Below are 22,664 nucleotides of genomic sequence, written 5' to 3'. Positions count from 1 at the left end.
AGAAGGGTCTTAGTCAGGGAGGTGATCAAGAACCCAAAGGTCTCTCTGTCAGAGCTCCAGTTGTCCTCTGTGGAGAGAAGAGAACCTTCCAAAAGGACAGACATCTCTGCAGCAATCCACCAATCAGGCCTCTTTGGTAGAGTGTCCAGACAGAAGCCACTCCTAAGTAAAAGGCACATGGTACCTCACCTGGAGTTTGCCAAAAGACCCCTGAAGGACTCTCAGACCATGAGAAAGAAAACCCTCTGCTCTAATGAGACAAAGATTGAACTCTTTGGCGTCATGTTTGGAAGAAACCAGGCACAGCTCATCACCTGGACAATACCACCTTTACAGTGAAGCATGGCGGTGTCAGCAACATGCTATAGGGACGTTTTTCAGCAGCAGGAACTTGAGACCAGTCAGGATTAAGGGAAAGATGAATGTAGTGATGTACAAAGACATCCTGGTTGAAAATCTGCTCTAGAGCGCCTTTGACCTCAGACTGGGGCGACGGTTCATCTTTCAGCAGGACTACAACCCTACTGACAGCTGCCCAGAGATGCTGATCCAACCTGAGAGCAGGACATGGAGAATTTAAGGACCCATGGCTTGACAAGCCGAGACAAGCCGTCTCTAAAACACTAGAATCCAAAATGGGTCAAAAAATGCAGCAACAAGCTGTTTACCTAAGTTTAAACCTAGAAACACTACTTAAGCTCCAGCTGCTAACGTTTGGTGTCAGATACCACAGCAGCCCCTCAGACGTCTAGAAGGATTTTGTTTCTAAAGAAGGAAAAGGTGGACAAAGAGATGATAAGGAAATGAAAATAATGTTTGCAGGAAATTCAGACATCTCAGGTTTCATTGCTTATTTTTGACCCGCGCCTGTCAACAGAAACACTTGACAGCTCTGTGACTGCTAAGCACACAAATCAATTTTCAGCAGCTGATCCAGCTCTGGAGGAAAGTCCTGAAAAAATGTTTAGAGAATGATAGAGACGTAACCAGTCTCTTGTCACACTTTCATTTTTAAGACATCTTCCCCTTGTTTATTATCTCTCGTTTGCTTCCCCAGTCGCCTTGTTTTGTTTCGACATGTTGACGTAAAACCCCTGAATCCTCACTGACGGTCCTGAACAGCGTGCCAGCACTCACTACAGGTTTTTATGGGGTTCACATATCTGCTTCACAGCCTCGTTATTTCTTTGCAAGGTGACAACAAGCTCCAGGTTTGACCCCGAACAGAGCTGGATAATGTTTGTAAAGATTTAACCTTGGAGTTTCTTCATGCTTGGCAAATGTGTGAGATTTGAACCTGGGGTTGGTGACATTTGTTTAATGGATAAAAGTCCTGTGGGAGACACTGTCTCTGCATGTGGGTTTAGAATAGGCACTGTCGTTTTTCTTTTATTGGAATCTGCTTAGTGATCTGCTTGTGTAAGCAAACTGTTTCTCAGATGGATAAACCGATGGCAGCAGAGAAGTCACTGAAGTGACTCTCCTCTCATATCGATTTCATTACCTCAAAGCGAGCCCTCGGGGGACGTGTATTTGATGTCCCTTTCCCCCGCTTGTCCAGTATACACAAGACTGTGGTCTAAGAAAAGTTCGCATCCAGAGCCTGCTGGCATTTTCAGATTTTCCGTTCAATACCACAAAATGGTCTCTACTGTCACAAAACTCATTCATAGACACCCTTTGTTTATACAGCCTCAAACCATAGTGTCAGCTAAAGGAGGGTTTTATATCAGACCTCACTTCAACTGCAACATTATCAAAGCTTATAAGGATTTATCAACACATGGAATGTGCCTCAAACAAAATCATTTTCTTCTTGTAATATTGATATTATGTTCCCACTTGTGAAAGAAAGGGGGCATCTGAGGTGCAACGTTCAAAAGCTCTATATCACAACAAATCAATGAAATCCTGCCAATTCCCTTAAAGCTCCTGTGAGGAGTTTTTAGCTAGCTATAAAACAGACTGAAATTAATATTGATCCCTCTTTATGAGCTTGAAAAGCAATCAAGACTATCAGGATAAAGATGGACAATGTTTGTGTTGTCATTTTTCTTGGTGAAAATGCTGGCGGGGGTAGGTGTCAGTGTCAAGCTTGGTTTATTATCTAGACCACACCTTGACCTCCTAACCCTCCTCAAAAAAATTTAACCGCACTTAGGAACGATTGCAAACCTTCTGATTGGTCTGCTGGTTAGCAAAGTAATTAACTGTGATAAGAATATCCCTGTCATGGCCGAAATCACTGATTCAGCAGCTTTTTTTAGTTGTACATTTTACTGTTAAAATAAACCAGAGTGAGATTTTAAAAAGATTAATAATATTGTTTTCGCATCAAAGACCGAACTCACAACAAAATCTGCTCAACCTAAAAATTCCTTTAACCTCTTAAGACCCAAGTTTTTGTCTGATGTTTAATTTTTAATTCACCTTGCTATCTAGGATAAATTAGACCTATAAGTATAATAACTAAACTTGGTCTTTGTACAGGTAGTTTGATTATTTGTGTTATGAGTTCTCTATTAGTTGTTTGTTATTAGTGTTGTTGTACTTAAATACGTTGTTTTTTTTTCACTAAAATGTGTGTAGTGTTGTGATTTCATCAAAAGGTGATGTTTGCAGTGTCCCTAAATGTGGCTAATAGGTCAAAGTTGTTAAAAAAATGAAGTATCATGAGTCTAAATCTGTTGACATTCGGTTACTGTTAACTATTTGTTTAGGTGAACCCAGTTGCTTTTTTTGCATTCTTTTTGGATATTTTTGAATGTTTCCTACATGCCTTTATCCAGAGAGGACAGGATGGTTGATAGAGCAGGTGAGCTAATCGCCCCAAGTTCTTCAAGCTCAGTGGTTCAGGTGAAAACTGATTATTGTGTCATTTTATTTGACTTTGTTGATGTGATACAGCTTGCCTTGGATTTTAGGGCAGGATTGCTCAAACATTACACCAGATGCGTCTATGATACGGCTCCGTTCCTTTGCGTGCTGACTGCGTATCTCAACTCACACCGGCTGCACGTTCAGTCCAGCACCTTGCGGGACACCAGTCAGCTGTAGTCATGACAATTGAGAAGTTCTTGCACTTCCCAATCCATTAATGAGTCTCTCTTCGTTCGTGTTGGGCTGCAAACCCTCAAACCTGTTGACCCTTGGTCTGGCTCTGCTCATTGTGCTGGTTTTGTTTGGTAAATATGATCCGGTTTTGACACAGTTTGTTGTATTTTGAAAGTCACATTGTTGGTTTTCATGCCCACCTTCCTGTCCTGCTTAATCAAAAATAGGACATTTTTGTATCTGCTGCAACCTGCCGGAGCAGGGATGCAGCCTGACCACAACAGAGCGGTCCAGTTTGAGTTGACCTGAACAGAAACCTATCTGACATTAAGACAGGGTTGAGATGCATCTGGCATATTTTGGTCATTTTGCTGTCTACATTATGCCTTTTACATCATAGGCACTGATGCAGTGGAATTCCTATCATATCAAAAACCATGTAACCAAACAGTGTAGTGAAATTTCTGTGGTATATTTTTTGGGATTCCAGTATGGAAACTGGAGTTTCAGCAGGGATTTTCTTTGTTTTTGCATTTTGAAATGAACCTGATGAATGTTCTGTCTCAGCTTCCTGAAATTAAACACCATAAATTATCTACATCTAGTAAAATATTCAAAAACTACTCTCACAGATAGCATGAGTATGCTATCATTTTTAGTACCCTCGCTGTTGCCACTCCAGTCCGTCCTCTGGGATAGTGAGTGCATTCATCCACACAGAGAACATTAGAGTGCGGTGCATGGAGACACATTACTAGACAGGGAAGAGAGCTGTCAATTTATTGTAGCTCAGATATCTCTGCAATCGTGATAGAGAGAGAAAGTTTTCTGTGTGTGTGTGTGTGTGTGTGTGTGTGTGTGTTTCATCTGACAGCCTGATATGATGTGTCTGCCGTGCAGCAGCGTTGCCCCTGCGAGTCTCAGAGTGAGAATGTGAAATTGTGCCTAGCAGATACGTCAGCGAGAGTCTGTCCCCATCTGCTGCAGTCTTTTGGTCTTTTCATCAAACGTGTGTACAAAGCAGAGCCGCAGAGTCTGTCCAAAAAAAACATTGAGAGGATGAGACGGGTTAAACAAAGTGAAGCTCGGCACAGGAATAGCGTCATGCCAGTTATATAACGAGGGAAATTTGATCAAAATTTTAGTAGATTGGGGTACCTGCACTGCAAAAAAAGGAGTGTGTGTAACACTGGGGGGAATTTCCATCTAAACTCTATCAGTGTTATGTCTGTGATTATACAGTTAGTGGGACGTTATATTCAATTGTTTTTCTTTTCAGGGTTAAAACAGGTTAGCAGGGCACCAACAATTTGTTAGAAGCAGATTTTGTTTCCCCAAATTCAGCCAAAGCGTGAGGTGCCTCCAGCCACTTTATTTTAAGCTGCTTTTGACCTTTGATAACAACTGGTCTGTGTTATCTGGACAGAGTGTTATGGCTCCAGGATATGACAATGCAACGTGGACACACACAAAAAAAACTCCTCGTCATGCTCCAGTCCGTCCGCACAATCTGCCACATTCACCAGGCAGTGGTCAGAAAAATCTATTTCCTTTTCAGCGGGGTGTGCTCGACATTGGGCACCCAGACTTTCTTTGAAAGAAATGTCCTTGGTTCAATGGGGCTTCCTGTATAAATTAAGGTGTCTGTTCAGGGGAGTATTATGCTTTGATGTGTTAGAGTGTGAAAGTGCTTCCTGAAGCCTGTCTAAGTTGGATTGCTGTCAGAGTGAATGGCATAACGGGTCACTTTCATGGCCGGCTGCCCAGGTCCTCCATGGTTATTATTTATCCTTATGTATTCTGAAGTGTTTATTTGGACGTCACAATGCATTACGCCTGATGCTGCAGGAGAAAGAAAATGAAGTGTGAATGGTTTCAGCTGGCTGTGAACATGTCCTCCTCTCGTTTCCGTTGGCTGACCTGACTCCCCGCCACCTTGTTGGCCTGATGTCGGAGCCAAGTGGGCTCGCTGTGGAGTCCTGCAGCAGCAGCCAAGTACCTCACATGTGTCAGCGCTGCCTCCCCCTGACAGGCTTGTGTGAGAAGTGTTCAAGTGTTTCTGCCGCTCTGGTGTCTTTGTTTTTTTTTCTGGCATTGTTAGTGCTTGTGTGTGTGGTTTTAGGTCATCATTTCTTCCAAAATAGCAACAACTCCACAAAGAAAACAACCACAAGTTTCTTTTGCTTGTTTGAACATGGAATCATTTGGTTCATTGCATTCTCAAAAAGAGGTTTTCTGGAATAACAACAAGCAGCTTTTTCTAGTATAGCTGGGTAGTGACTGTACATTACTAAACACCAAGTCTCAGTTTCACTGTAAACTGACAAACTGAAAGTGATTTACAGATAAAAAGTTTGCTTTAAAACAAGATTGAGCTGCAGGTTGCTAAAAGTATTATGCTTTGTCTGGTCTGTCCTCTAGGTCTCAGTTTCACTGTAAATGTAAAGTCACACAGAGGCTGACTAACTGAGAGTCATTTTTCTGGCATCCAATCTTTAAATGGCAGCTAAAAATTTGCCTGAATAAAAGCTTATGATGGCAACTATGAAACGTAGAAAGTCTTTGTTCCAAGGACTGTGTAGTTCTTCACCTTAGTCCTTCCCCTTAACCTTACAGCGAATTGAGACACCCCTTCACTCGAGGTGTACACGCAAAACCAAGGGCTGAGGGTTAGAATTGGGATTGGCCCTTACTCTTAGTGTCACTTTATTGTCGTCAAATTTTGTCAGAACAACTGAAAGTTTGCTGAACAACAAGGTCTTGCAGATTCCTAGGAAAAAGCAGCTTAATCAGGGCTTCACTCTAAGTCTCAGTTTCACTGTTAATAGCCATGCAAACAGAGGCTAAACTCTGGCCAACCAACTGAAAGTCATTGTCCCGGCATTAGATTTCCGGTATGAATGGTACAGACTTTGAAAGAAGCCTTGTCTGATTTGTCCTCTTAGGTCTCAGTTTTACTGTAAATAATGAGTCACACAAAGGTTGCACTAGGTTTGATTCTTCATCAAATTTCAATTAACAGCTTAAAGTTTGCTGAAATACAAAATCACTGTGAAGATTTCTAGAAAGATGTCTGCCCATTGAGTCTGAGTTTCACTGTAAATAGTTAATCAAACAAAAACTGCACTGTGGCTCACAAACTGAATGTGATTTGCTTGATATTAAATTTCAAATGCAGGCATTTTTTATTAAAGAAGATATTTTCTCTGGTGTATTTTTCACTAGAGCGGCACAGCAAAGACTATTTTCTGAACATTTGAAGGTTTTGGATCTACAGCTTTTTTTAAGCTTTTCATTCTCCTGTTTTTTTCTGTCTGCTAACCATTTCACCTTTTAATTTGAATTCTCCTTGTGCAAATCACCTCAGTGGAGTTTCTTGAATCTCAGCTCTTACAATGGTATAAGCTCTGAGTGACGCGGCAAAGTGAGGGGAATACAAATTGAGATCTAATTGTGTGCTGCTTCCAGCTAAACCCATCATCCTATAGTCAGTGCTTTTTTTTCTCTTCCTCTGGAGGTTTTTCTTCACACGTAGACTCTGTGGATCTCTTGTGCTTGCATAGGAGTATCTCCATATGTTTCACCCGCCATGGGAGATTTTCCTTTTGGGTATGTGGTTTTTGGTCATAATGAGGAAGCAAATGTATATTTCATCGGCCTTGCAGCTAATAGAAAGAAGTAAGGGAGTAATTTACGTCCCTGTTGGTCATCGCCCCTCATCTTCCTCCCCTCTTTTCTTATTTTTTCTTCTTCTTTGGTTTTCTCTTCTCCAGAGATGCTTAGAGGCTCGGTCTGCATCCCTCCAGAGACCACCGCACCATCTCCCCACAGGCTTAATTAAAGCCTCAGAACAATGCTGTGTTTATAAGACGACCCCTTCAGTACGAGAGCAAACATCAATTTCTGCTTCTTTTCTGTCGGGCGCTAAAGTGAGATGAATTGTCAAAGAGATGTGAGCGAGAGCGCGGCGTATGATGGATCTGGGCCTGCTCTCTAATCACTGCTTTTTCATTTCCGATAAGATTCTGCCTCATTTGCTCCCGAACAGAAGATGGATATGTGGGCCGGGTTCAGGAAATCTGCAGCATCTGGACACTGTGATGGATATCGATTGTAAAGTTTCAGTTGATTGTTGTTTGGCTTGAAGATAAGTCTCCAGATGGACGGCTCAATTGTTGTTCATTAAATGATTGACTTCAGGATGCAATTTGGGGATTTTTATCTTGTAAAGAATCAATCAAAAAGAAAGTCTGTCTTACTTTTCTTACAGTCCTTGTGTTGAGGTCACGAGCTTTGCCTCAAGTCGCTGCCACTTTTTATTTCTTCTTTATTTATTCACTGTTTTCTCCTTGACAAACACCGGATAGGGTACTCGGGAAAAGTGCTCGAAAATTGCAGTTTCACACACTTATCATCATTTTGCATCATTGCCGACAAGTGTGGGTGTTTTATGTCTGCAATTTATGTGCCTGTCATCTCAGGGGGGAAGCAAAGAGGAATTGGATTATAAGACTTTTGGCAAGATGTGTCATAAATGCTTAAGATACTGCAATGCTGGACACTGTTGGATATTCTTTGAGCTCTGCAAGTCACTCTACACTTCAGCGAAGTTATGGTGTCTGTAAATAACAGAGAGCTGAACTGTGATTGGACAGATTGGTCTTTGGAGTTCCTCTAGTTCAGGACTCACTCACCGCATGACAGTAAAGGCCGTCAGACATCGCATCCCTGCACCTGTCAGCTCAGAACGGGAGACCTCGTCGGAGAACACCTGAACTTTCCCGCTCGCCGTCACGCCTCACGTCTCAATTTCTCGCCTCCTTCTTGAACAGCTGGTGCGGCATGTGTTCCTGTTCCACATTTAGCTCCTAATCGCTGCGCAGTCAAAGATATGAATCCCTCTTTCTGGGAGGGGGAATCTCTGTCTAACGAGTCTGAAACCAAAACCGAGAAGGGATCAAGGAAGCAAGATCCCTTTACCTCTATTTAATTTGCCATCAGGATTTGCCAGCTCATGCTAACGCCTCTGGCTACAATTACGTTTGTTTGCAGCTTAAGGATCCATTCATGAGCAACACATTACAGCAAGAGCAACATTGGCGTGTGCATGCTCGTGCTGCTGGCAGCCGTGATTGAACATTGGGAGTGAGCTTAAGGGGCTTATGCTACAGTAAGAGGCGCTGGAGCCTTATGGCGAGTCCCACACTGAAGCTTACAGCATGTAAAGTTTGCTCTGAAGGCTCTTTATCTTGAGGATTCATTCACAGCTGAAGAGATACAAAGAACGAAGGAACTTGGGATAGCCTCCAGCTGATGAAGTCTCTCTTTAGTCTGAGCAGTGAAGGAAGTGCAGATGACTTCTTAAGACTGCTGCGTGCTTTGAAGCTCCTTTTTATTAATAAAGTGGCTGCCCAGTGGGAGGGGAATTGCACCACCCTTATGCCAATTACACTTGAGGATGTGGGAAATAAGAGTATTAATGAAGAAAGATGAGTTCAACAACCTCCGTCTTTTACAGAGGAACTATAAATCTTCTGACACTAACCTTCCTTAAACCACATCCTTGTAATCAAGTGTCTCCATCTTTTGTTCTCGAAGACTGTGTCCCTTTGGACGCTTGTCATTGTGGTTGTTTCTAATCAGGCTCCATCTAAGTTTGTCCTGTGTGTGTAAAATGCTAAAGAACTGAGGCTAACTGGGGCTTACATGCCCTCGCAGATGAAAGAGTCCAGCCCTCTGTGCTTGAGAAAACATTTCCATATTCATTTTACGTGAGTCATGTTGGTTTCTGTGAAGCAGTCATCAGTGCGACGTGTTATAGGAAAGAAAAGGGGAGTGACACATGAATAAAAGATCTTTGAATCAGGGATTGATTCTGTGTTTTTGCACGATATGATTGGTTGACAATCGTAGTGATGCATATTTGTTACAATGATTAACCTTTATGTATTACTGGGCAAAAATCAGCCACAAAAAGAAGGGAAAATACAACCATAGTCGAAGGTTCAGGTGAGGTAAAAGTGTGTGTGAGAGTATGTGAGTGTGCTGCATCGCTTCGGCTCTGCTGTGCTTTGGTGGGTCAAGCCTAATTACAACTCAAGGAGAGGTTCTCCAGTGAAACAGAGTGCAGTGTGCGGATTAACTACCATGAAGCAGCTGAGTTATATCAAACGCATGATGAGCTGCACTAACAGCATCCTGCCTGAAAAGAGGAAGTTATAACTCAGGTGCAACCAACACACAGCTCTGATTTAAGCCTGGGAGAAAAAAAAAAAAAAAGTGTTTATCAGTGTTTTAAAAAAGGTCAGCGCCACACTTGAAAAGATTCTTGACTCCATCATTTGTTGGATTGGTGACACGCAGACTCCCTTAACGCTCCTGCATCTAAATTCTTATCAGACCTAACACTCTCTCTCGTCTGGATGTGCTCCCATGCGTTCTGCAACAAAGCAATTTTAATTACTTTCTCTTATCTGCTAATATATTTCATTGATTAGCATGTTGAGGTAAAAACTGTCTGGGAGGCTTAAAATGATCACTCTGTGTGCCTCTAACTATTTTATGCAAAAGGTTACTTATTGTTGTTAAGAGTTATTGCTAAAATGCATTTTGTCTCTTTTTTTTAAGAGCTCAAATCGAATAGCCATCAATACTGCCTCAGTGGCACAGTTAGGTAAAACTTATTTATTCTTTTTTCGAACAGTAACCTGCTCAACAGTAGTGGATGGACAGAAGGGGTCGGAGGAAAAGGAAAAAACAATTTATAGGAGTGTAAGGATTTTTTGTTCAGATATTTTTTTTCAAATTTTAATCCTTCATTTTAGTTTTTGTTTACAAACTGGGGTAGAAAAAAGTTACTACTTTTCTCCAGCAGAGGCCATAATGTTTTTCTTTGACTATCTAGTAAGGTGATTTCAGATCCCCTGAATGAATTCTTATCTGCATTTTTTTTAGGAAAATATGGCTCCTGATACACTTATCCACATGGTTTGGTGTATAAAAACTAAAAAAAAAACTAAAAAAAAGCAATGGTCGGAAATATTGAAGAACTGCTATGTAAGGGTGCAACTTCAAACGTAGCTAGCCAAATACGACAACTAATTTTCTCATCCTGTTTCCAACTTTTAAAGTTTTCATTGTTGTGTGGAAATAAATGAGGTTCACTGTCACTTTTTGCTGTACATATTGTTAGCTTAGCTTTTTTCCCATTTGCTTAGCTACAGCAAGATAATGTTAAATCCCTGATAGAAGTAATACCCGTAAACTAGACACTGTTCCTTTTTTGGAGTGTAAACTGGAAAAAAATGCCCTCTGGATCCAGCAATGTGCAGTTTCTATGCAGATGTGTAGCTCTCTCAATCAAACAGCACTCCATGAGATTCATTTACTCAAAAGTATTCCACTGTTTTCTTTAGATGCATGATTATGAACTGAAACGGAAGAGCAGCATGAAAAAGAGTCACCATTAGATTCCTTCTCTAACTATCTCTGTATTTTACACTGATGTATCAGTTAAACTGGGATATAGGCCGCATTCCACTTTGTAGCTACACCAAACTTTGGTGAATCAGAGGGCTAATTCCATTAAACCTAACAGTATTGTTCAACTTTTGTCTCAAAAGTTGGTCTGTTTTCTGCAGAAATGCTTTGTTTAAAGCTACTGTAAGGAACTTTTCATTACATGAATTTTGGCACCCCCTGTTGACAAAGTGGACTTTGCAGATTCTGTTGTGCACATTCCTATTTGTTGTTTTTTAAACAAAAATGTCATCCTGTTGTACTTAAACAGTCAAATGTGTCTCTTATCCAAAGTCTTTTTTGCCTATCGCTTGGCCTGACACCTCCCCCCTTGCAGCAGTTTCAGGCGTTAGAAATAACCAGAAGGAAATGGTTTGTTTCTATGGTGTTGGTTTCGTTTACTGTTACAGTTCATTAAGAAGCATTGTAATTAATTTTATTCTGTTTCACAACCAGGCAGAAACTCCTCACAGAAGCTTTATTTTTTCCACTTCCCGTATAATTTTAGTCTTTGTCTAAGGCAGGATAAACCACAACCATATAAATTCTCAAGAAGTGCCTCTCTTAGCTCCATGTCACTACATTTGAAGTTGTTCTCCGGCTTCTTTGCTCCTCTTTGTCTCATCCTTTGTCCACACTCATCACTAGAATGTCACTTTACAGCGTAAATCCCTCTCCATCCAGCCCTCCACACGTTTCCTTCCCCTTATCTGCTTCTCTCAGCACATGTACAGCCTGCCAACCAGAGCCAGGATAGCGCTCTGCAAAGTAAAGACAGCACTTCAGGGACCTCACAGGCATTATAATCAGTGGAGACAAAGAGCTGGGGAGTGCAGGGCAGTAGGTTAATGAGATCAGCCACTGAGAGAGGGCGCCTGCCTTTCCGAACCTGGGAGGCCGGGCCTGCTTCTGCACTCAGATCCAATCAACCCAGCTAGTCAGTATCCATCAGAATCACAGGCACACAGTCACTCCATCCTCATCCTTCAGTTTGAACCTGATTGTGTATTGAATCCATTTATTTTTCTCTTCCAGGGGAGCTTCGTGGCCAGCATGACCGCCACGCTGAGGCAGATGGACGACTATCATTACGCTCATCTGATCAGCACCTTTGGCAAGATAAGGAGTGATGTGGTGGTGAGTGCACCTTATCAGTATGTCTGCTGGATCAGATACTCCGGCCTTCGTTCTCATGTAATAACTTAAAATGCAGCCCCATATTTCCATTTAATGCTGCACTTTTATTCAGAGAAATCAAAAGTTCGATTAAATCTGTGCAGAAAACGTTCAAACTCCACATTAAGGCATAAAATTGAAGTTATTTGAGTGTACACTCTACCCTTGATGATAGTAACTCCTAAGGGAGGCAGATCACACGCTGCAGCCAACAAGTTGAGGAGGAGGGATAAATCTCATTGATGTTATGGATTTTAGCTCTGAATAATTCTCCCCTCAAAGCAGTATTTCTTTAGTAGCTGCTGCCAGATTAGCATTATGTTACTCTCTCTGACAAGTAAGAAAATCCTACTGTTTGCTTTTTACCCCAGCAAACAGCTTTTTGAGCTGCTTAGGATAGGCAGGAATCTGATTTAGATTACAGGTAAAGCTTTCTAATCTTAAATAGACAGAGATTATGGCTTCACTTGCAGCACATAGAGCTTTTTAGTAAGTAATAAATGAATGAAAGCCCTGTCAGATTTAGCTGGATTACTTCTTATTTGTACAAGTTGCTGGATTGAGCACATGCTAAGCGATGTTTCTTTACCATTTACTGAGACATTTATTACATTTTCAAGGTAAGAAATAGATATGAACTTGTGACCTTCATGATAGTCCACAAGGCTCGTTCAAGCCTGCCTGTCTAGTTCCCACAGCAGGACAAACAATCACCGTGATGAAGTCGGAGTTTTCCACCAATTTATTGTTCCCAGAGCTGGCATGAGCTATATTCACATTTCAGAACTGGCTGCTGCCCAAAGGACTTTGTTTTCCTGCAGCGAACACTAACACAAAACACAAGGATTTAGAAGTTTATTTATGTACAATGAAAGAAAAAGGCAATGTTTTTTAAAAGGTTGATGACTTTGTGCTTATTTAAGGCTGTGCAGTGTAACGGGTATATACTGAGCTGTCTGTGTAATAGAGAAAAGCAATTGTGTTTAAAATTGTTGCTACACAACCATGAAAAAAAAAATCTTAAGAAACAGTTTATACATCACCCAGAATTCCACTGGGCCTGGTGACTTCAAAGGCCAATCCTGAGCAGCTCATATTGGCTTGGCTTAGATTTTGGTTTGCTGCAAACAAAGCACTCTCATTTGTCTGTTTTTCTCCGGCTGCCTCCATTATTTTGCAGTTTCTTTTCAAGATCTGGGGGTATTTTTAAAGCAGAGATATGTTTTTTTTTAAGTACTTTTGAGCCAATGGTTGGTCTCAGTATGGCTCGCATTTTGTGGCATTCCTTTGACTAAAACTGGTACAAGTCCCCTAATTATTGAGCCGTACCAACCCACTTTTTGGTACCCTTCTGTTGGGGTGCCAAACATTTGGATCCAACCCCAGAAGGTGGAGCTAGAAACACTGCAGTCCATTGTTGGTCAAAAGAATCATCACTTCCTGTGTAACTGTGGGAATAAAGAATAAACAAGGGCACAGTTGGCTATGGGAATGCAAACAGGATCAGGCTTCACCAATCCGACCCGTACCAAACTGTACTGATCCATACCGGACCACTAGGTGGAAACAGGGCTATAGATCGCTGCCATCCAATACTGTTATTCTTCCTTGTCCTTTTCTGGCAGAGATTTCTCCTAATCCTCTAACTCTTTATTTTTATTTTTATTCAGTACAGTAGATGATAAAATTCCCCAGTTATTTTTAATTTTACCATCTACAGAACATTATTCTGAAATGTGGAAACATTTTCTCACACAGTCTCTCACAGAGTGTCAAATCTATCAGTGTATCATTCGTTTGTTCCATATCTGTTTTAGAATCCAAAATCGGAAAGCGGATAACGACTTGTTATTTCATTTCTCGTTTTCAAATCAAAATCAGAAAACAAATAACAGCCTTTTTTTTGCTGTTTTGATTTTGTTTTGAAATTAATAATAAAATACAAGAGAATGGAATTATCATGGGATTTTTGTTCTATTCCTTTTTGGTTTGTATCATTTTCGATGTGTTGTGACCCAGAAGTTGTTGACTTTTTTCCGGTTAGAGACGGGGCCCATCTCTAACCACACAGATCTTGAAACTTGTTCACAGAGATAGAGAAGGCGATATACAGTGTGTGACATATAAATACACCACTATGGCCGCACTAGAACAATACCCTGATGTTATTGAGCAGTAGTTTGAAGCTGGTAAAACCCACACAGACATTTCGGAGACGTTGCAGAAGATGGGTGTCCAGAGATGCTCTGCAATGAGTGTCAGACGTTTCTGCATCCAACACAACCTCAGGCAGAAACTTCATGTTACTGATGCCTCCTAAGTGTGACACGCTTCCCCTCTTCCCCACTTTAAAAAGCACGTACATGTCCGCCAATGTTAGCTATCGTGCTGCACAATTCACCAATTAATGGAATCACCCGGTAGAAACTGACTGACCTTCCTGAGAAAAAAAAAATTAAAAACTCCCGGGGCCACAACACATGAAAAATAATACAAATCAAAAACGAATAGAACAAAAATTCCATGATAATTCCATTCTCTCATATTCTATTTTTAATTTCAAAACAAAATCAAAACAGCAAAAAATAGTCCGATATTTGTTTTCCCATTTTAAATTAATATAAATAAATTAACCAAACTAGATGGGAGATGTTCTTCTGGGTGTTTTCTCTCTGTGATTTGTTGTCGGTTTCCTGACTTTTCATTAACCATATTAAAATTATTGATAATTAAACAACATTTTTCAGTTTCAGCCTTTGATATGTCTTTGAATACTTTGAATTTGTGTCGTAATATCTGTATTTTTTGAACACCAGAAACTAGTAATCTAGTTATCTACTGTGAGGAAATGAGCCTTGGGGTTTTGGTGCAGGACACATGGGAAGTCGTTATTTTCCATGTATTATACAAATTAAGGTAGTGCTGTACAAAGTTGCTGAAAGTCTCCATCACTTCCTGTTAAAAACTTGGAAATGAGAATCTGTTTATAGTCTAGCAGAACATTGTTATCTGTTTGTCATGTTATGCTTTTAAAGCTGATTATTAAATGTCTGATTGGTTATCTAAACATCTCAGGAGAATTTTCTCTTAAGCAGCTATAATCGTATTATATTTCAACATATCAGCTTGAAACTCACTCAGATATTGGTTGAAGTGGCTTCTGCTTTAGGGAAATTTCTGAGTCACCTTGACTTTAAAAGAAAAAATATCTAAAAGCTGCTTCTGGCTGAAAAACACAAACTAATCAGTTCATGCAGCTCTGCTCTTTTCTTTTTGAAGAAAAATAACAGTTAATAAAACTTTCTTCCTCTTCCAGGATTTCCTCATGGAAACGTTTATCATGTTCAAAGATCTCATCGGGAAGAACGTCTACCCCTCCGACTGGGTCATAATGAACATGATGCAAAATAAGTAAGTACAACATTACTGGACACTCAAGCTCAAACACACTCGCATTAAGCATTCAGCTTTACACCCCTACCCTGTTGTTGCTAAGGAACAGCAGTCAGAAGTGGGTAAGGGTGTTTTCTAATGTTTTTCTCTCCATGCAAATATCGGCACAAGGCCTCAGCAGCGTAGCAATCAGATGAGCAGTCAGCGCAGCCGCAAACAATCACATGAATTATGGATGCTTGGGTGTTTGCTGCCTGCTAATCTCCAAACTTAGTCTCAGCATCTCTTTACTTTGTTGCTTGTTGTGCTGCTGCGGTCTTCTGTTTTATTAATGTGAACCTTGCCTGTTTCCATTTTTGCCAAAAAGACGAAAAAAGAGAAGAAGTGTGCTTTGCAGTTGGTGGGTTGAGACAAGAGCTGCTGTTTGTGCTCTTTTCAGGTGAAGTCAGAGGAAAAAAAGTTTTTTTTTGTTTTTTTCTTGTGAATGTGTTGTTTCCCTGTTTGTTTCTGTTTAGAAGAAACATGGACCTGGTAGTGCTGCAGTGCTCAATTATGCAACAGAACAGCAACATCTGTCAAATAAAAACCTTAACTTCAATTTTCAGCGACTAAAGAAACAAAATGAACTCATTTCCCTGCGGCATCTGTGTATTATTGAAGGGGCAGAATGTGGTGTGAACTGTGGTCAAAAAGTCATTGTCACCGAGAACGCTCAGAAATTTTGAATGTTTAGTCTGTTAGGCCACACAGCCATACTTGGCAGCTACACGGCTAACAGTAAAACTTGATGACTGCCTGATTAGTTGAAGATCCAATCGGGGTGTCCCAATCTAATGTTGATCAAGGCTTTTGGTTCGATACTGGAGTAACAGATATATCTGCCTGCATCTAAAATCTCCAATACAAGTACTCAATTTCAGACTCTGCTCCCACACTTTTATCCAGCAGTGCCTGGATCCAGCCAGCACACCTTGTGCTAAGTTGCTAACAAGCAAGGAGTAGGAGTGATGTCGGCCATGTGGCAGTATTTTCGTTAAAGCCTAAAATAGACGTTGCAGCTGATTAAAAACTTGTCATGCACAAGCCTCCCATGGCGGCACAGAACCGGAGGAATTTAATACGACCAACTTCATCATTGAGTTTGAGTAATAACACTTAATCAAGCCTTTTACAACTTTCCACTCTTCAAAATAAGTAATAAAAGTCTGTTTGACTCGTGCTGATATTGTATTGGATCAACATGGGTTTCAGCCAACACTCAAAGCTACAATATCAGTTATTGTATCCCAGGTGAAAAGGTTGTATCGGGACACCCCTAAGATCCACACAAGGTAAAGTATCATAACCTGGCCAATAAATAACAATGAAAATCGTGAGATACAACATACAACAATGATAAGAGATTAAAACAATGCATAAAGAATCTCTAACATGTTTCTTGACTTGAATTTAAGGTGTTAAAATAAATACGCCTGAAAAACTTAACATCACATTGCTAGTTAGCACCAGATTTACCAGCCAGTTAGACTAACTACAATCAATATGTTTATCATTGTAGACCCAAAATGCTGGTCAAAAATTATGTTTTGGCACAGCCATTCGCCACCAGCCAGGCCCGTAACGTTTATTGTTGATGGCTGATACCTTAATGCTAAAATGCTATATTGCCATTCTACCCAGATGCAAACAGGCACAGATGACAGATGGCGTGTCAGTGTTTTTATCTAGAAAATGGCAATAAAGTTTTTTGTGGGCTGTGTTTGATTACTCTGACACATATCCACCCGAGATCTGTGGACGTTAACCTGTTTGTGGTGCTAGCTCTGCTAACCTTAGCCGCTCAGAAAACAATCGGACTATGATTGCCCACAGACAAAGTGATTCTGTGTTTAGCTGCCTTAATGATACCATGAGTGTCCTCTGAGTGTTTTTCCACCCTTTTGACTTCAGCTAGGGAGAAAAAGCCCCTTGAGGTTTTAGCATGCGCTCAATACATGGAGGCTACAGTTCTCACTGTAGAGATCGCTGGTTTAACTCAAGGCCATGGAACAATACAATCAGTTTCATAAAAATCAAAAAACAGAAGAAGAGAAGATGGCGTGGTCAAACAGAAAAGGCAGAAGTGCCTAACATACAACTTGAACAAAGATAGTTGGTCAAAAGTAACATTTTTTATTGCCTCCCTTGGTCTGTTGAAGCTGAAAGAGCTTGTTATAACTAAGACTTTTGTTTGGGTCTTTGTAGTACTGGCATCAAGCTAGCTTCCATCCCATACCTTTCGTTTAAAATACAGCAGTCCTTATCTTCTTTTGGTTTCATTAACTGAAATGCATTTTCATCCATTATAAACCTATTATTAGCTTTGTTGTAAAGAATGCAAGGACCAGAGTATTTTGAGTGTTGGCTGCTTAGAGTGTGTGAGCAGCCATTATTATCTGTCTATCAACTACTATAGTTTCGAGCCTGTTGCCTTTAGAGAATGCTAAAGAGGTCAGATACATGAAATGACCCTTCATTTTGCAAACTTGTAGTCTCCAGAACTAAGAGTTTTGGCTCAGGTGGTTTATTAGACCAATTATGATAATTGTTTGGCATTAGTGGCATAAGCAGTAACACAATTTATACTTCACAGACTATAAAATAGTTCATGAACGAGAATAACAAAAGCACCAACATTGGTAAAGCAGGACTCTTCAAATTTCAGCAAAGTGTCTGGAGCTATTTCTGTTGGCGCCAAGCTCTTAAGTGGCCATTAACAGCAGGTGCTTGGCTTGTAAAGGCTGGTCCTAGTGACTGTGAGCAGTTTAACAACCAGCCCACTCTTTCCGAAACCATTCCAGCATCGTCACCTGCTAGGATATTTGACTGGAGATGGCATTGCTGCTCCATTTTGCCTGTATTGCTTTCATCAGTCCATTTGATTGCTACAAGCCTCTAGGTTTTTATCTGACCCCCGTGAAAACGCTGTCACCCACTTGGGCAACTGGTGCTAGTGCTCCCATGTGCCCCGCAGGCGAGCGAATCACATCTTTTCACCAGGAACCTCAACTGCACTGTGACGGACTAACAACATGCAGTTCTGACACTCTTGAAACACATAAACACAACCTCTGCCCCCACATGCACGCACCGGACTAACAAGCTCTCTCAAACATCACACACCCACTGTGTCTCAGTGTTTGATGGAGCTGCTGTAAGGGTGTGATGAGCATCGCTGCGCTCCCGGCAGTTCACTCTCCAATCATGTGAAATGTTTTCCTTTCACTTGCAGAACAGGCCAGTGTGTCGTTTCCCTCGCCGCAGCAGGATCTATCACAGATGAACCTTTTGTCTTCTTGCACTTGTTTGTGACAGGTTCATTCCACATTCTAGTGGAGCCTCTTTCTGGAGTTAAATCATTGCTCAACTCGATGAAAAACAAGCCTGTCAGAGTCTTAGTCATCTCACAGTCTTTACACTGGAGTCTGTCTGGGTGCTGCAGGTGTTAGCCGAGCAAATTAACAAAACTTTCCTGTCGCGCCATCCTCTAGAGTGTGTTTGATTGGTTGTTTCCTACCCCCTGGTGTAGGGACTCAAGGTAATGCATCCATCCACTTTATAAGAGAGTGAGCCATAAAAGTTTACATTCAAGTGCACGCAAGCTGTGAACACATGTCAAGTGATTGTCACTTGAAGTGCGTTTGTTCTGTTGAAACTTGTTTTATTTTTCTCCTGTTGCTGGGCAAAAAAATACAAAAGAAGAAGAAGCAGATGAAAAGTTTGAAGTTATTAAGATAATCTGCGACGTGTTTCCACCTGAAATCATGTCATCTGTCACAAAACAACAAAGCAATGCCATCACTCATTTTACAGCTTTTTCTTCCCTCACTTGAATATTCCTCAGTTACAGTGACTCGTCTCTCTGCAATCCACACATCCAGCTCACGTACCCTCGCCACCCAGAGCAGCAGCAGACGCTCCCTTTCATGTCCACACATTACGACAGCTCCGCTAATGAGATGGGCATCAGCTGTAGCAGCAGTCGTTTCCACCCACTTCTTCCTCTCCACCCACCGCCTCTTCCTTCCTCCAGGTTGTAAACGGGTTTATGGGCTCTAATTGCCCAGAGGACAGCGGCATCAGGAGCTGTCAGAGCTAGCCACTGTCTGCCATTTCTCCCATGCCAACAGGCCATGGGTTCATCCTAAGAGCTAATTGGCAGAGGGGATGGGCTTGTATTTGTTCAGATTCTTCTGTTCTATTACTCCCCAAACTCTGATATCCAGATTTGAGTATAAGCTGATATGAGCAGAGACTAACGTTATACACTCTGCCAAACTTTTGCTACTGTGAAATGAAATGTGACTCAGTGCTGATGTATTCATAATAGATAATTGATCACAGGACTAATTATGTGTACGGATTGGTCGAATGGCTTATACCACAAACCAGATTTTAAACCTAACTGAAGATCGATGTCGACACCAATATTGATACAGATACTGGGACAAGTTAATCAATAATGACAAAGAACCATTTGTGTTGAGCAGAAAGATAGATTTTTTGACCCTAATTAGAAAAAACTGAAACTGTTCCCAATACAGATATCAATGCCAATACTGGTACCAATAGTGGAACTGGTATTGGATTTTATATATGACAGAAAACCTTTTCAACCCCGAAACACATCGGAGCAGGAAATGAATATATCTGAAATAAGACGAGAGACATTACCAAAAAGTAAAACCGGACCGGACGAATACAAAGCAGACTGAACTAAATGCACAGGGGTGGCCAACCAATCAGAGACCAAGAGCCACAAAAATTTGTTTGGAAAAGTTTGGAACAACTGAATCTCCAGTGGTTGGGAATCACTTTGCGAAATACTTTTTTGTCAAGCTTATTTTTTGCTTCTTTGCATAATTACAGATGCTCAGTACTATAAGTGATATTTGGAGCCAATACTGATACCAGGACCCATACAGATACAGGTGGTTGGGAATAACTTAGCCAAATGAAGGTGTGGTAAGCTGAACACCTCACTATTTCCCCTCTGGCATACCCACAGATATGTAATACGATCCTTCAGGCATTATCAGAGACTGATACTGATGCTAGTGCCAATACTGGAACAAGTTTGAAAATGACAGGGTATGTTTTTTGTGTGTGTGTGTTAAACTGAAAGCTTCATTATTCCCCTTCCAACAAAGACATGAAAAGGAGCACCCTGTTTATTTTATTTTGATTGACTTATTTCTTCATATGATCAAATTGTATATGCAGAATTAAATTGAAATGGAAAAAGATTTGACTCCTAATGCTCGGAGTAAAAATTAAGAACTTTAAGTTAATCTCTTTATGTAGCAGTGCCTTAATGAAACCAAATATGCAGCTTTTGATTTAAATTCATGGTTGCTTTTTTAGTGGCACAAGTGCACTCTGGGTAAACCTTGATTTTTGTTGAGAGCACTTTCCAAATTAGCACAAGTTGGCATCTGCTTTAAGCACTGAAGTCACTTTCTTTTTTTTTTTTTCTTCTTCTTGGGATGAAAAGCTCTGCATCACAGTCTGTGCTCGACAACAGCTGCTGAACGCTGTGAACACTCAGCAAAATGTGCTCCCGTACAAATCAACGCGTTACACTTTTCAAGAGCTACAGCACTCGTAGAGTTCTGCTGGATGGCTATCATCAACATCACCAGTCTGCTTAAAAAATTTACCGTCTGGTTACTTTCTAACTGGGTGTGAAGGCGAAGCATTCCAGCATCTGTTGATATCAGAGAAACAACGAAAAAAGATTTAAAGACTGAGTGAGAACTGTTTATTGATCAGCTGTAATTGGGGGTGATTTCCACATTAAGGGTTAAGTGTCTTTGTGTGTTTAACTGAAGAAAGAATGAGGCAAAGGCAGAAAAGGTAATTCAGTTTAACTGAATAAAGGCTTTTAAAAAGATAATAAAACAAATCAAATTACTTTAAAGTACAAGTTCTAAGGACAAGTATCTTAAAGAAGGAAGGGTTTTATTTCTCTCTCTGTTTTGTTTGGGAATTAAGACAAATGTGGAGAACATCTCTAAACATTTTGCATTAATATTTTCTTTTGTTAAAGCCAGAAAACACATTTTAAATGTTAAAACCAGGTTTAAAAGTTATTCTCCAGTGTCTCCTCTCATAAATAGTTACATAGAAACCTAATAGATCATTTTTTAAGATTACGTCATCATTGTTTTCGACTTGGAACGTGTCTTCTAATTGCCTGAAACACGATTGAAGTCATGATGTACTTTACAGAGTTGGATCAAATGATTTTCTCAAAATAAGCTGATTTCTCCAAATAATGCTCAAAGTTTTCGGCTGATAATGAGTGGATGGAGGAAGACGGGGGATTCTCAGAGAGCTCAGCATACCGATGAAAAGATGAGAGCCCAGATGAGCAGGGGAGGCAGCTCTTTAACTGGATAACCCATGCCACCGGTCCCTCACAGACTCATTAGTAGAGGCTTTCTGAGTCTGGCTGGCTGCCGTTTGGAGTCATCTCCATGACTAATCCAGGACCTGCGGGGCAGGTCTGAAGGCAGGAAGGAAGGAGAACTCGTGAAGAGCTGAAAGCCTGTCGGTGATGTTGTGATCCTGTTTGGCCTTGTGCAGCCCACGTCCCACTAGGATGAGACACAGACTGTGGGCTTCTGGGTATCTGGTGTACTGTACCGTCCAGAAAGAATGTGCTTTTTTAAGATCTCTGTGGTTGTTCCTGAATGAGTTGTGATGTGGGCAGTTTGGGATTTTCACAGTGTTACTTCACCTCTCCGCTTCACATCAGGACCCTACTCACCCTGTTTGGATTCTAGCTTACATAACCTCCCGTTAGCCATACACTTCCCCGCAAAATTATTCCGATGTCACTGAGACTTCTTCCATGCAGTGCTGTTTTTAGCAGTGGTTGGAGTTTTAGTCGTAGTCTTTTTGATGAAAATGTGTGCTAGTTTTGGTCACATTTTAGTCATTTCCATATGTGAAAGTTTTAATCAACAAAAGCTCAAAAAGTTTTTAGTCTAGTTTTAGTAGAAAATAGAAAGTTTTCGTCATTAAGCAAAAATTGGAAACAAGGATGACAGGTTGCGATTCATAAAAAAGGGTTAACCTTAATGCTTTTGCATAATAACCAGATTCCTTTCCAAATTGATAGCTCCAGCTTGGACTTTTTTCAAATTTATAAGAACGGTAAAAATAGTTTAGTATTTTAATATTAATGATAACACTGGTCAATAGTTTGATTATATACCCCAGTTTTACATTGAACTTAAAATCTGTTTCTGCTAACCATATTTTATAGGTTCACTCATTTTTTACCCTCCATATTTAGACCATATTGAGTTCATATTTGGTCATAACCTCGGCCCAATACCAACTTTCTCTATTAATTTCACAAAGTAAAAACTGGGTTTAGTATATCATGGATTGTATTTATTTATTCGCGGTCAAACCTGGTTAACTAAGGTCGGATACAGAAGACACGTTTAATAACCCATTCACAGATGTCACTG

General features: G+C 40.6%; 1 protein-coding gene across 2 annotated transcripts in view; it reads left to right on the top strand.

The window, feature by feature from the left end:
* Positions 1-22,664, top strand: part of dock1 (dedicator of cytokinesis 1) — a 252,787-nt gene that overhangs the window by 153,101 nt on the left and 77,022 nt on the right. For both annotated transcript variants that reach the window (XM_074662599.1, XM_074662600.1), the window contains exons 28-29: positions 11,608-11,709; positions 15,065-15,159. In XM_074662599.1, coding sequence (XP_074518700.1) covers positions 11,608-11,709; positions 15,065-15,159 — 197 coding nt within the window. The remainder of the gene's footprint in view (positions 1-11,607; positions 11,710-15,064; positions 15,160-22,664) is intronic.

This window comes from Halichoeres trimaculatus, unplaced genomic scaffold (genome assembly GCF_033239565.1).
Source record: "Halichoeres trimaculatus isolate MK-OKI-2021-1 unplaced genomic scaffold, fHalTri1.1 fHalTri1_scaffold_23, whole genome shotgun sequence".
NCBI classification, from domain to species: Eukaryota; Metazoa; Chordata; class Actinopteri; order Labriformes; family Labridae; genus Halichoeres; species Halichoeres trimaculatus.
This window is presented reverse-complemented; position numbering and strand designations above follow the sequence as displayed.